This window comes from Hyla sarda, chromosome 4, assembly GCF_029499605.1.
Source record: "Hyla sarda isolate aHylSar1 chromosome 4, aHylSar1.hap1, whole genome shotgun sequence".
Classification (NCBI taxonomy): domain Eukaryota; kingdom Metazoa; phylum Chordata; class Amphibia; order Anura; family Hylidae; genus Hyla; species Hyla sarda.
The window spans coordinates 411,220,613-411,233,731 of record NC_079192.1 but is presented as its reverse complement, the minus strand read 5'-3'; the positions used below and the strand labels follow the sequence as shown (position 1 = coordinate 411,233,731).

At 47.2% G+C, this 13,119-nt stretch overlaps 1 protein-coding gene across 6 annotated transcripts in view; it reads right to left on the bottom strand.

The window, feature by feature from the left end:
* Window positions 1-9,374, bottom strand: part of AGBL3 (AGBL carboxypeptidase 3) — a 136,488-nt gene extending 127,114 nt beyond the window's left edge. For 2 of the 6 annotated variants that reach the window (XM_056517700.1, XM_056517704.1), the window contains exon 1: window positions 7,291-7,544. In XM_056517700.1, the coding sequence (XP_056373675.1) occupies window positions 7,291-7,317 (27 nt within the window). In that variant the 5' untranslated portion in view covers window positions 7,318-7,544. Of the gene's footprint in view, window positions 1-7,053; window positions 7,184-7,290; window positions 7,546-9,348 lie in introns of those variants that run through there. The other 4 variants (XM_056517701.1, XM_056517705.1, XM_056517703.1 and 1 more) reach the window with 4 other exon arrangements.
* Window positions 9,375-13,119: the final 3,745 nt, after the last annotated feature.

Genomic DNA, 13,119 nt, shown 5'->3' with positions numbered 1-13,119 from the left:
TGTCCAGAGTAAAAGGAAATCCCCAAAGAAAACATATGCTACTCTGGACAGTTCCTAAAATGGACAGAGATGTCAGCAGAGAGCACTGTGCTCATGATGTCAGCAGAGAGCTCTGTGTTCCAAAAAGAAAATAATTTCCGCTGTAGTATTCAGCAGCTAATAAGTACTGGAAGGATTAATATTTTTTAAATAAAAGTAATTTACAAATCTGTTTAACTTTCTGGCACAAGTTCATAAAAAAAAAATAAAAAAAAAAAAAAAAAGTTTTCCAGAGGAGTACCCCTTTAAATCGATTTCCTCATTTCCATGTGTGACCAACATGGTGTCTCCTCACTACCTGCTGTAAATCAGTACATACGGTTATATACTACAATGGTCTCGCACGTGCGGCTCTCCAGCTTTTGCACAACTACTACTCCCAGCATGCCCGGAAAGGCCACAAGTTGGGAGAACACTGACATATTAGTATATATAGTGGGGCAGGACACTTTTTAAGAGGCGTCTCTGCAGGTTTCGCCTCCTAATGCCGCCGTAATCTTCTCTTTCTTCTCTCTATTTGCGCACAGGTTTACACTTTAACCACAGTCATGTCCTCCCATTCATGGCCGCCGGACGCTCTGGAATGTCATTTTTAGATCGGGCCAAGGGAAACCGCACAGATCATCGACCACGCCGCACGTGTAAACTAAAGGGGGGGGGGGTATAGTTCTCATCGGTCCTCCTTCATTAACACTTTCACCTGCTGTGGTCTCCAAATTATTGACCTCCTGATCTTGCAAAAAAAATACAACTTCCAATAACTATGGCATGCTGGGAGTTGTAGTTTTGCAACATCTGGGAGGTCCACAGTTTGTGGATCCCTTTAAAAGGAGTACTCCGGTGGAAACATTTTTTTTTTTTTTTTTTAAATCAACTGGTGCCAGAAACTTTAAACAGATTTGTAAATTACTTCTATTAAAAAAATTTTAATCCTTCCAGTACTTATTAGCTGCTGAATTCTACAGAGGAAATTATTTTCTTTTTGGAACACAGAGCTCTCTGCTGACATCTCTGTCCTTTTTAAGAACTGTCCAGAGTAGGAGAAAATCCCCATAGCAAACATAGGCTGCTCTGAACAGAGGTGTCAGCAGAGAGCAATGTGGTCATGATGTCAGCAGAGAGCTCTGTGTTCCAAAAAGAAAAGAATTTCCTCTGTAGTATTCAGCTGCTAATAAGTACTGGAAAGATTAAGATTTTTTAATAGAAGCCATTTACAAATCTGTTTAACTTTCTGGCACCAGTGGATTTAAAGAAAAAAAAAAAAAAGTTTTCCACTGGAGTACCCCTTTAAAAGGAATTTTTCCATCTTATAAAGCAGTGGTCTCCAAACTGTGGACCTCCAGATGTTGCAAGACTACAACTCCCAGCATACCAAAGTCACCGTGTAGCTCTAGGGGTTGTTCCCATCTTGACCTTTGTGACACTGTTGATGCTGTGGACACCATTAAAAGGGGTATTCCAAGGAAAATATATATATATATATTTTTTATATCAACTGGCTCCAGAAAGTTAAATAGATTTGTAAATTATTTCTATTAAAAAAATCTTAATCCTTCCAGTACTTATCAGTTGCTGAAGTTGAGTTGTTCCTTTCTGTCTGGCAACAGTGCTCTATATAATAAGTGCTCTTTTTTTTTTTAGTTCAGCCCATGCCCCCAAAATAATCTGTGCAAGTCCCCGGTCCACAACAACAACAACGTTACATGGTCAGCAGATGTCCGAGGATGGTCCAGGATCTGGCGGTGTCCACTGAGGTCAAGATGGGAACATCCCCTAGGGCTACACGGTTAAGGTACGTTCACACGAGCGGATCCCCAGCGCGTATTACACTGCGGATCCGCCGCTGAAGGACCGTTGTATGCTGCCTTTACAGGTGCCTGCAATACGCCCGCTACGAGCAGACACGCTGTGATGTGGGAGTTGCATGCGCAGCGACTCACACGCCGCTTCAGTGTGTCTGCTCGTAGCGGGCGTATTGCAGGCACCTGTAAAGGCAGCATACAACGGTCCTTCAGCGGCGGATCCGTAGCGTAATACGCGCTGGGGTTCCGCTCGTGTGAACGTACCCTTACTTTGGAATTATGGGAGTTGTAGTTTTGCAACACTTTGGAGACCACTGACCAACTGGAACTAGTTCCAATGGGAATTCCCACCAACAACACTGATCGCGTATATTGAGGTTCGATGAGGAGTGTCCGATTGCTAGGACCCGAACCGATCACAAGAACGGTGGTTGGATATGCCATGGCCACTCCATTCGATGTTAAAGGGGTACTCCGCCAAAAAAACATCTTATCCCCTATCCAAAGGATAGGGGATAAGATGTCTGATCGCTGGGGACCCCGCAACCTCCGAAGCTGCACCCTAGTCATCCGCGCACTGAGCGAACTCCGCTCCGTGCCGGATGACTGGCGACTACACCCTCCAAGCCCCCTCTATTCATGTCTGTGGGAGGAGGCGTGACGGCTACGTAGTAGCCGTCACGCCTCCTCCCACAGACATGAATGGAGGGGGCATGGCGTGACGATCACGGAAGTTCCAAGCTTTCATGTTCCGGACGCCGTTGCTGCTGGCCAAGAGGTCGCGGGACCCCACCAAGATCAGACATCTTATCCCCTACCCTTTGGATAGGGGATAAGATGTTTTTTTGGTAGAGTACCCCTTTAAGAAACTGACGGAGTGTGAAATTTGGGGCTTCATCCGTTATAGTTACGATTCCGCAACTACTTGGCCCGCACCTTGAGGTGACTTTCAAGTTCCTCAACTTTCTTTCCCAGTCAACGAGAAGTCGGCAGAACGGCTGCAATTTCCCACGAACGCCATCGACTCTCTCTATATTGTTGTGCGAGCGCGCTGAATATCAAGAGACCTTCTCCTGAATTTTACATGACAGACGTATTGATTTGCCCAAATTTCTGTGTCTCCGAAGCGAAAGCAATAAGAGACAAAACCACAGCAATTTCCGTAGTTGTCACAATCGTACTTGAATTCCTTTCAATGTCTATGGAGCCGGAGACTGTCGTGGACCAAAGTCAAAAGTAGTTTAGGGACTCTGTGTCGGCCTTGGGGGCTAGATAGGTCACGAGGTCAAAGACTTCAGTGTCCAGTGTCTGTGTCCCTAATTGAAGGGAATGTGGTTGACCCGGAAGTTGCAATTTGCAAGTTGTAATGTGACCCATGCAGCAGGCCGTGGCCATGTGACCTGTGTTATGGGTGTAGTCATGGTCTAGTCCAATGTGCGTCCATAGTCATGGTCTAGTCCAATGTGCGTCCATAGTCATGGTCTAGTCCAATGTGCGTCCATAGTCATGGTCTAGTCCAATGTGCGTCCATAGTCATGGTCTAGTCCAATGTGCGTCCATAGTCATGGTCTAGTCCAATGTGTGTTCATAGTCATGGTCTAGTCCATTGTGTGCCCATAGTCATGGTCTAGTCCATTGTGTGCCCATAGTCATGGTCTAGTCCATTGTGTGCCCATAGTCATGGTCTAGTCCAATGTGCGTCCATAGTCATGGTCTAGTCCAATGTGCGCCCATAGTCATGGTCTAGTCCATTGTGCGCCCATAGTCATGGTCTAGTCCAATGTGCGTCCATAGTCATGGTCTAGTCCAATGTGCGTCCATAGTCATGGTCTAGTCCAATGTGCGTCCATAGTCATGGTCTAGTCCAATGTGCGTCCATAGTCATGGTCTAGTCCAATGTGCGTCCATAGTCATGGTCTAGTCCAATGTGCGTCCATAGTCATGGTCTAGTCCAATGTGCGTCCATAGTCATGGTCTAGTCCAATGTGCGTCCATAGTCATGGTCTAGTCCAATGTGCGTCCATAGTCATGGTCTAGTCCAATGTGCGTCCATAGTCATGGTCTAGTCCAATGTGCGTCCATAGTCATGGTCTAGTCCAATGTGCGTCCATAGTCATGGTCTAGTCCAATGTGCGTCCATAGTCATGGTCTAGTCCAATGTGTGTTCATAGTCATGGTCTAGTCCATTGTGTGCCCATAGTCATGGTCTAGTCCATTGTGTGCCCATAGTCATGGTCTAGTCCAATGTGTGCCCATAGTCATGGTCTAGTCCAATGTACGCCCATAGTCATGGTCTAGTCCAATGTACGCCCATAGTCATGGTCTAGTCCAATGTACGCCCATAGTCATGGTCTAGTCCAATGTACGCCCATAGTCATGGTCTAGTCCAATGTGTGCCCATAGTCATGGTCTAGTCCATTGTGCATCCATAGTCATGGTCTAGTCCAATGTGTGCCCATAGTCATGGTCTGGCTCTAGACATGGGTTATCATCTTAACACTGTGAATCATCGTTGGTCCAGTTCCTGGATCCTCCCAAGATATAAGGTGGAGCTGATATACAGTACAGTAGTATCTACTGATCATGGAAAACACGGATAATCTAGCTCTCTAAACTGTGACCAGACCTCCACATGTCGCAAAACTATATATCCCAGCATGACTGTATAGCTTGTAGTTCTGCCACAGCTGGAAGTTGATAATATTAAGATCAGTGGGGGTCCTTCTACTTTATGATAGAAATCGGTCCCGTTAGCCTGGAAGCCAGGTAAGGGGCGCTGTGAAGGAAAAGGTGTTAAAGGGGTATTCCAGGGAAAAAAAATTTTTTTATATCAACTGGCTCCAGAAATTTAAACAGATTTGTAAATGACTTCTATTAAAAAATATTTATCCTTCCAATAATTATCAGCTTCTGAAGTTGAGTTGTTCTTTTCTGTCTGGTAACAGTGCTCTCTGCTGACATCTCTGCTTGCCTCGGGAACTGCACAGAGTAGAAGAGGTTTTCTATGGGGATTTGCTTCTACTCTGGACAGTTCCCGAGACAGGTGTCATCAGAGAGCACTTAGACAGAAAAGAACAACTCAACTTCAGCAGCTCATAAGTACTGAAAGGATTAAGATTTTTAAATAGAAGTCATTTACAAATCTGTTTAACTTTCTGGAGCCAGTTGATTTATATATATATATATATATACACACACACATATACACGTTTTTTTCCTGGATAACCCCCTTAAGAATACTCGCAATTAGTAGGGGACCCACACTGATTACTAACTGATGGCGTTTCCTAGCAACCTCACCATGGTGGTCTCCAAACTATAGACCGGACATGGCTATGCGGGCATGCTGGGGGTTGTAGTTTTGCACCATCTGGAGGTCTGTGTTTGGAGACCACTGCTTTATAAGATGTTACATGGGCAGCAGATAGCTCAGGAGGTTTCGAACAGTGTCCAAGAGGTCAAGGTGGGAACAACCTCTAGGGCTACTGTGACCCCGAAAGTTTAGCAAAATTGAGGCGTGGTGGATTTCTTGTGACATTTGGGTCACGGTTTCGGCCACTTGCGGGTCACCCCAATGTGACCCCATTATCTGTCGTGCAGCATCATCCATTTAGTGTAACGCGTGACGCAAAGTGGCAGTGTAGCCCTATTGGTTGTTCCCATCTTGATCACTAATGGTCCAGATCCTGAGATATTCCCATTTTATTAAGCAGTGGTCTCCAAAATGTGGACCTCCAGAGGTTGCAAAACTACAACCCCCAGCATGCCCGGACAGCCAACGGCTGTCCGGGCATGCTGGGGGTTGTAGTTTTGCAACCTCTGGAGGTCCACAGTTTGTAAACTTCTATTATAAAGTGATGTTCTAGGAAACAACATAAGTTTGTGACCTTTTCCTACACAGCGGTGCCCCCCAGGCCTCTTGGCTGTGCAGGGAACTGCAGTCAGTCCTTTTCTAGAGATGAGCGAATTTACAGTAAATTCGATTCGTCACGAACTTCTCGGCTCGGCAGTTGATGACTTGAAAGCTGAACTAATTTATGCAGGATAAGTCATCAACTGCCGAGCCGAGAAGTTCGTGACGAATCGAATTTACTGTAAATTCGCTCATCTCTATCCTTTTCCCAAGTGACTACTAAGGGTGCATGCACACCACGTTTTGCTATACAGTTCCCGTATACGGTTTCAAGGTAAAAACTGTACGGAACCACATAGAAAACCGTATGCATTGACTTAAAGGGGTACTCCGGTGCTTAGACATCTTATCCCCTATCCAAAAGGATAGGGGATAAGATGCCTGATCGCGGGGGTCCCGCCGCTGGGGACCCCCGGGATCATGCACGCGGCACCCCGTTTGTAATCAGTCCCAGGAGCGCGTTCGCTCCGGGTCTTATTACCAGCGACCACAGGGCCGACGGCGTGTGACGTCACACCTCCGCCCCCGTGTAACGTCACGCTCCGCCCCCAATGCAAGCCTACGGGAGGGAGCGTGATAGCTATCACTCCCCCTCCCATAGACTTGCATTGAGGGGCGGAGCGTGAGGTCACACGGGGGCGGAGGTGTGACGTCACACGCCGTCGGCCCCGTGATCGATAGTAATCAGAGACGAAGCGAACACGCTCCGGGGACTGATTACAAACGGGGTGCCGTGTGCATGATCCCGGGGGTCCCCAGCGGCGGGACTCCTGCGATCAGGCATCTTATCCCCTATCCTTTGGATAGGGGATAAGATGTCTAAGCGCCGGAGTACCCCTTTAACATTGTAAACCGTACGTCAAACCCATCATCCGGTTTAGTCCGTTTTGCATCTTATACGGTTTTGAAAAACCGTATATGTTTTTTTTAAACATGGGAGTCAATGGGAACTGTACAGAACTGTATGTGCGTGCGGTTCCATCCGGTTTTCCCCATAAGGTTTTTGACTTTGCCCAGTTTTTTTTCGATTGAAATTTCAATCAAATAAGTGAAACTTTATTTATAGTGGAATGAAAAGTTAAAAACTTATACTTTTTTTTCTTAAAAAAAACGGATGCAACCGGCCATCATTTTTCAAACACTATACGGGTTGAAATTTGTCCACACGTTTTGATACAGTTTAGTCCGGTTTTGAGGAATCCGTTTTTCATCAAATACCTGATACGGGAAACTGTATTGCAAAAACGTGGTGTGAATGCATCCTAAGTCGTGCAACCAAAGTATCGGTGCCATTTTCACCTGTCGCAGTCACATGACAAATTCATGTTTTGGGCGAATGTCCCGCAAAGTCACCATGATGGCTTATGGATTAGATCGGCTATAAGTGGGGCCCCCAGGGGCCAAACTTAACGTAGTACATAGCACTGTTAGTCAACTAGCTTTTGGTAACTTTCTCCCTTATCAGTCTCTTAGTTTTTGAATAAAAGTAACTTTATTAGCAATCAATCGTCATATACAAAGTAGTGAGTGTCTTACCTTGTCCCCTCGGGCTCTCCTGTGCATCCTCTCTGCCCCACAGGTAGTTCAGGAACGTTCATCTGCATCATCCTCCTCCTCCCCATTATTACCATCCTCCTCCTCCTCCGCCCCCAGGGCCATGTGCCAGCTCCACAGGCTTTGTTTACCTGTCTCCATGACAACCGGCCACCTGCTCTGCTCGGCTGTGTTCCAAGCCTCGCTCTGGAGTGCTGCAGCCATTGGTTACAAGTACATAACCACGCCCCCATGCCCTTCTACAGTGAAACTTTCGTGCCCACGTGATGCACAGTGCTCTCTAACTCCCAGCATGCCTTGCCAGCCTATAGTAAAATACTTGTAGACTGGTTGCCCCTAGCAACCAAGAAGGTCACACATAGTATAATAACTTCCCAGCATGCCTTGCCAGCCTATAGTAAAATACATGTGGACTGGTTGCCCTTAGCAACCACTAAGGTCACACCCATTATTATAAGGTCCCTTTCACACTATAAAGTTGCTCCGTTAAAAGATCCGTGTTAAACGTCCGTTACAAAATCCCATTAAAGTCTATGGGATTTTTTGATTATCCATTATGACCCGTCATAGCCCGTCATGAATAACGGACGTTAGTTGTGACGGAAGAAAAAACGGCACATGCACCAATTTTTCTTCCGTCACAAGAAGCGGGTAAATTAACGGCCGTTGTTTTTAACATTGAAGTCTACGGCAAACGGATGAGCCTTTATGTCATCCGTTTGCTCCTGGTTTATAATATCCGTTATTACTGGTGACATCAGCAGACGCCTGCAGTGCTGAGGGACTATTACTACTCCCATCATGGAACAGACTTTGTTTCATGATGGGGGTAGTAGCACAAACACTAATGTAGCCTCCCCAGCCACCGGCAAACTCCCGCAGCCGGGGAACTACTACTCCCATCATGGAAACAAGTCTGTTCCATGATGGGAGTAGTAGTAGTCCCGGCTGTGGGAGTCTGTAGGCAGAGGTGTTAAAACAGCCGTACATGACGGATGTTATAACGGGTCTTAACGGATGAATATTCCCGTTATTTTGACGGACGTTATTCAGCCGTTAGCACCTGTTATTTAATCCGTTATTATACATCCATTTTTACAGCGAAAATGGATGTTAAAGGGGGTACTCCGGCCCTAAGACATCTTATCCCCTATCCAAAGGATAGGGGGATAAGATGTCTGACCGCAGGGGTCCCGCCGCTGGGTACCCCCGCAATCTTGCATTCGGCACCCACCTCTTTGAGCTGCACGCAGCGCTGCCAGCTCACAAACTGACGGCTCCCGCTATGCAAGTCTATGGGAGGGGGCGTCCCCCTCCCATAGACTTGCATAGCGTGGGTGGGGCGTGACGTCACACGGGGGTCCCCAGCGGCGGGACCCCTGCGGTCAGACATCTTATACCCTATCCTTTGGATAGGGGATAAGATATCTTAGGGCCGGAGTACCCCTTTAATAACAGATGAATACTCATAGTGTGAAAGGAGCCTAACTTCCCAGCATGCCTTGGCAGGCTATAGTAAAATATATGTGGACTGGTTGCCCCTAGCAACCACTAAGGTCACACATTAGGTCATAAAATGGCGACTCTATACCGCCTCCATTTTGGGAAGGGTTTAGCAAGCAGATATAGACATGTTGCCAATAGCAACCAGATTCCACCTCTTGTTTTTCAATTAGAAATGCAAGCAACAACCTTATTGGTTGCTATGGGCAACTAGTTCCATGTTTACAGCATGCCTATAGTAAAATACATGTGGACTGGTTGCCCCTAGCAACCACTAAGGTCACACATACTATTATAAGTTCCCAGCATGCCTTGCCAGCCTATAGTAAAATACATGTGGACTGGTTGCCCCTAGCAACCACTAAGGTCACACATACTATTATAACTTCCCAGCATGCCTTGCCAGCCTATAGTAAAATACATGTGGACTGGTTGCCCCTAGCAACCACTAAGGTCACACATACTATTATAACTTCCCAGCATGCCTTGCCAGCCTATAGTAAAATACCTGTGGACTGGTTGCCCCTAGCAACTCACACCTGCTATTCCAAACTTCCCAGCATGCCTTGCTAATCAAAAGCCTACAGTAAACATGGAACGGTTGCCCATAGCAACCAATAAGGTTTTCGCTTTCATTTCTACTTGAAAAACGAGAGGGTTAATCTGGTTGCTATGGGCAACATGTCTATATCCGCTTGCTAAACCCTTCCCAAAATGGAGGCGGCACAGAGTTGCTATTTTATAAATTAATTTATGACCTGCACAATTGCGTGCACAGTGGGTTTTTATTTTGCGGTGAAATTATCTTATTTTGCGCTATTTGTATACAGTCTGCGCTGGCTTCATCGTGTTTCTTGTTGTGTGTCTCCGGGGGACATGGTTCGCAGACGCGCTCGTTGGTGCATTAAGTTTGTCTCTTATTTTCACGCTCATGTACTCGAGTGACAGGCTGGTTTAGGAATGTGTTTGAGCTTTTCACCCTTTTTATGCACTATTCAGGGACTTCCCATCATTTGCACAAATTTATTGTGGTGGCCCAGTACAGGAGTTGCACCCCTGTACCCCTGCTGTCCTGTCTGGCGGACTCTATTGCGGTGTCCCCTGATCCCTCTTTAATCTGTGTAGTGTAAAGGGTTAATTATACATTGTGTTATCTATTATAATGTCTTTATACTGTTATGTGCCTTTAAATACTGTTGCCATGTGTTGTAACCAACAAAGGTAGCAGTGATCACGTGACTAATAGGGTGACCTATGGGACCCCTCCAGGGTCTCCCCCATATAAACCCTGGGAGGAGCTAGTTAGGCTGGGTTCACACCACGTTTTGTAACTACGGTTCCCGTATACGGCTGGGAGGAGGGGGCGGGGCTTAATCGCGGCGCCCGCACTCAGCCGTATTCGGGAACCGTATTTAATGCATGTCTATGAGCCGACCAGAGGGAACCGCAGCCTCCGGTCGGCTTTGTTTTCGGCCGTATGCGGTTTCCCGACCGTAGGCAAAAACGCGGTTGACCACGTTTTTGCCTGCGGTCGGGAAACCGCATACGGCCAAAAACGAAGCCGACCGGAGGCTGCGGTTCCCTCTGGTCGGCTCATAGACATACATTAACTACGGTTCCCGAATACGGCTGAGTGCGGGCGCCGCGATTAAGCCCCGCCCCCCCTCCTCCCAGCTGTATACGGGAACCGTAATTACAAACCGTAGTGTGAACCCAGCCTTAGGCTGGGTTCACATCACGTTATTGCCATACTGTTTTCAATCCGTTTTTCTAAAGAAAACCGTATGGCAAAAAAAACTGATGGAACTTTTTAAAAGTGCATACAGTTCCGTCCGTTAGTATAGAAAAAAAACCATATGTTTTTGAAAATGTTGTCCATTTTTAATGGGAGGGGTCTTGGGTGGGGACTTTAGGATGCAAATGCGCAAAGTAAAAACCACATACGTTTTTTTTAACATGGACGTCAATGGGAAACGCACATGTATACGGTTCCATATGGGAAAACATATACGTTTTTTTCTTTGCACATGCGCATTTGCATCCTAAAGTCCCCACCCAAGACCCCTCCCATTAAAAATGGACACATTTTTCAAAAACATATGGGTTTTTTTTCTATAAAAACTGACGGAACTGTATGCACTTTTAAAAACAGTATACGGTTTAAAAACGAATATGGTTTACTTTTTCCCATAGTGTTCCATCCGTTTTTGTTTTTTGCCATACGGTTTTCTTTAGAAAAACAGATTGAAAACAGTACGGCAAAAACGTGATGTGAACCCAGCCTTACTGAGATAAAGTGAAGTCAAGACCTGGAGAGAGTGTCTGGTGTCCTGAGGAGGCCCCAGGCGCCCACGCAGCCACGCTTCCACCATTCCAGTGCCCCACAGGTGAAAGTCAATACCTGCTAAGCTACATACGGGGTGAAGTCTGTCTAGTCAGTCCTAGTAAAGTCAGTCAAGATTAGTCTGTACCATGTCAGCGTGGGCCTGCAGCAAATTGTCCAAAACCCAGCGAGCCCTAAAGTCCCTAAAGTCATTGGTCACCTCCTTGGGCCTAACTGAGCTGTAAAGACTATTTCACCTGTTTACCCTCAGTAAAGCTGCCGTTGTTCTGTAACTTGGCATCTGAGTCAATATTTGCCCCGTGCCTAGCCCAGGACCCAGCAGCATACCTTCGGGTGGTGCAGGGGTTAAACCACGCCCTGGCGTCACGAATACAAGGGGTTAAAGGGGCACTTTGGCCTTAAGACATCTTATCCCCTATCCAAAAGATAGGGGGATAAGATGTCTGACCGCGGGTGTCCCGCCGCTGGGGACCCCCACAATCTTGCATACGGCACCCACCACTTTGAGCAGTATCGTGATGTCACAACTCCGCCCCCGTGTGACGTCACCCTCGTTATGCAAGTCTATGGGAGGGGGCGTGACGCCCCCTCCCATAAACTTGCATAACGGAGGCGGGGGTGACGTCACACGGGGGCAGAATCGTGACGTCACGATATTCCGGCCCCGTAGTCGGCACCTGGCAGTTTGTGAGCTGGCAGCGCGGTATGAAGCTCAAAGAGGTGGGTGCCGAATGCAAGATTGCGGGACCCCCGCGGTCAGACATCTTATCCCCTATCCTTTGGATAGGGGATAAGATGTCTTAGGGCTGGAGTACCCCTTTAATGCCATCTGCCCCTGGGGTAACAACATCTGCCCTCATCACACCCTCACCATATTATGAAGTGATGTGCGCCACTTAAAAATTTTGCGCAGCAACTCGTAAGACCCACATGGTAGCGCAGCAGGTTTTGCTTCGTGCCAAATTCTGCCCTGAGGATACATTCCCCCTTGGGGTTCAATGAGGGCATTATGGAAGGGAATTTATCAATAACACAGATAATGCGAACCCTGCTGCGCTAGTGTGTGGTTTTCCCAGTTGCTGCGCAAAATTTATTATACAGCGCAGGCCACTTCATAAGTTTGCGCAAATAACTGGTAGCTCCTGGATCGTGCAAAGAAGGATGAAAATCTCGCACACATCCCTGCGCAGCCGGTCACTGGAGAAAATTTGCGCAGAAACTGATAAATTCCACGCACCAACCAGGCTATCTGCTTGCCGCGCCTCCTTGGAGGCGCAAAACAAAAAAAACAAACAAAGCCGGCGCAGAAAACAGCGAGATTAGTGCAAGTCAATGCGCAAAATAAGAACACACTTTTCTACAGAGGACATTCTACTGCACCGTGCACACGGCGGAATTACTGCAGCGGAAACATCTGCTGCGGAAATTCTGATTGTGTCCCTTACCGGAAGACATGTCAATTCTTTCTGCAAAATCCATTACCGTTAACGGAGACGGCGCATTTCCGAGCGGTCCTAGCGCTGCCATGTTCTGCTGCCGCCCACTGTCGGCGGACATTGTGTCGTGCCATGCTGCACAGCCGGGCCGGATACCCAGTCACTAATGGCAACCCATGGCGATCCTGAAACGGCGGGGCTAGAATACGACCATGTTCACATTGAATTCAATGGGATTCTGCTGCTCTATGCACGCAGCGGAATGAACGTGTTTAGACTGCACGGAATGCATAGCCTTCTATGAGATGGCGCATTCCCGTGCGGTCCTTGCGCCGGCAGACTATGCTGGCACCCCGCAGCATCCGGAATATCTGCACGGACATTCTGGCGTATGAAGATGGCCGTAGGCAATGTGGCTCTGACGTGCAGGGATCCAAGGAGTTCAGCCATTAATATGATAGAATAGGGACCCTTAAAGGGGTACTCCGCTGCTTTGTGCTTGGAACAAACTGTTCCGAGCACAAGAGC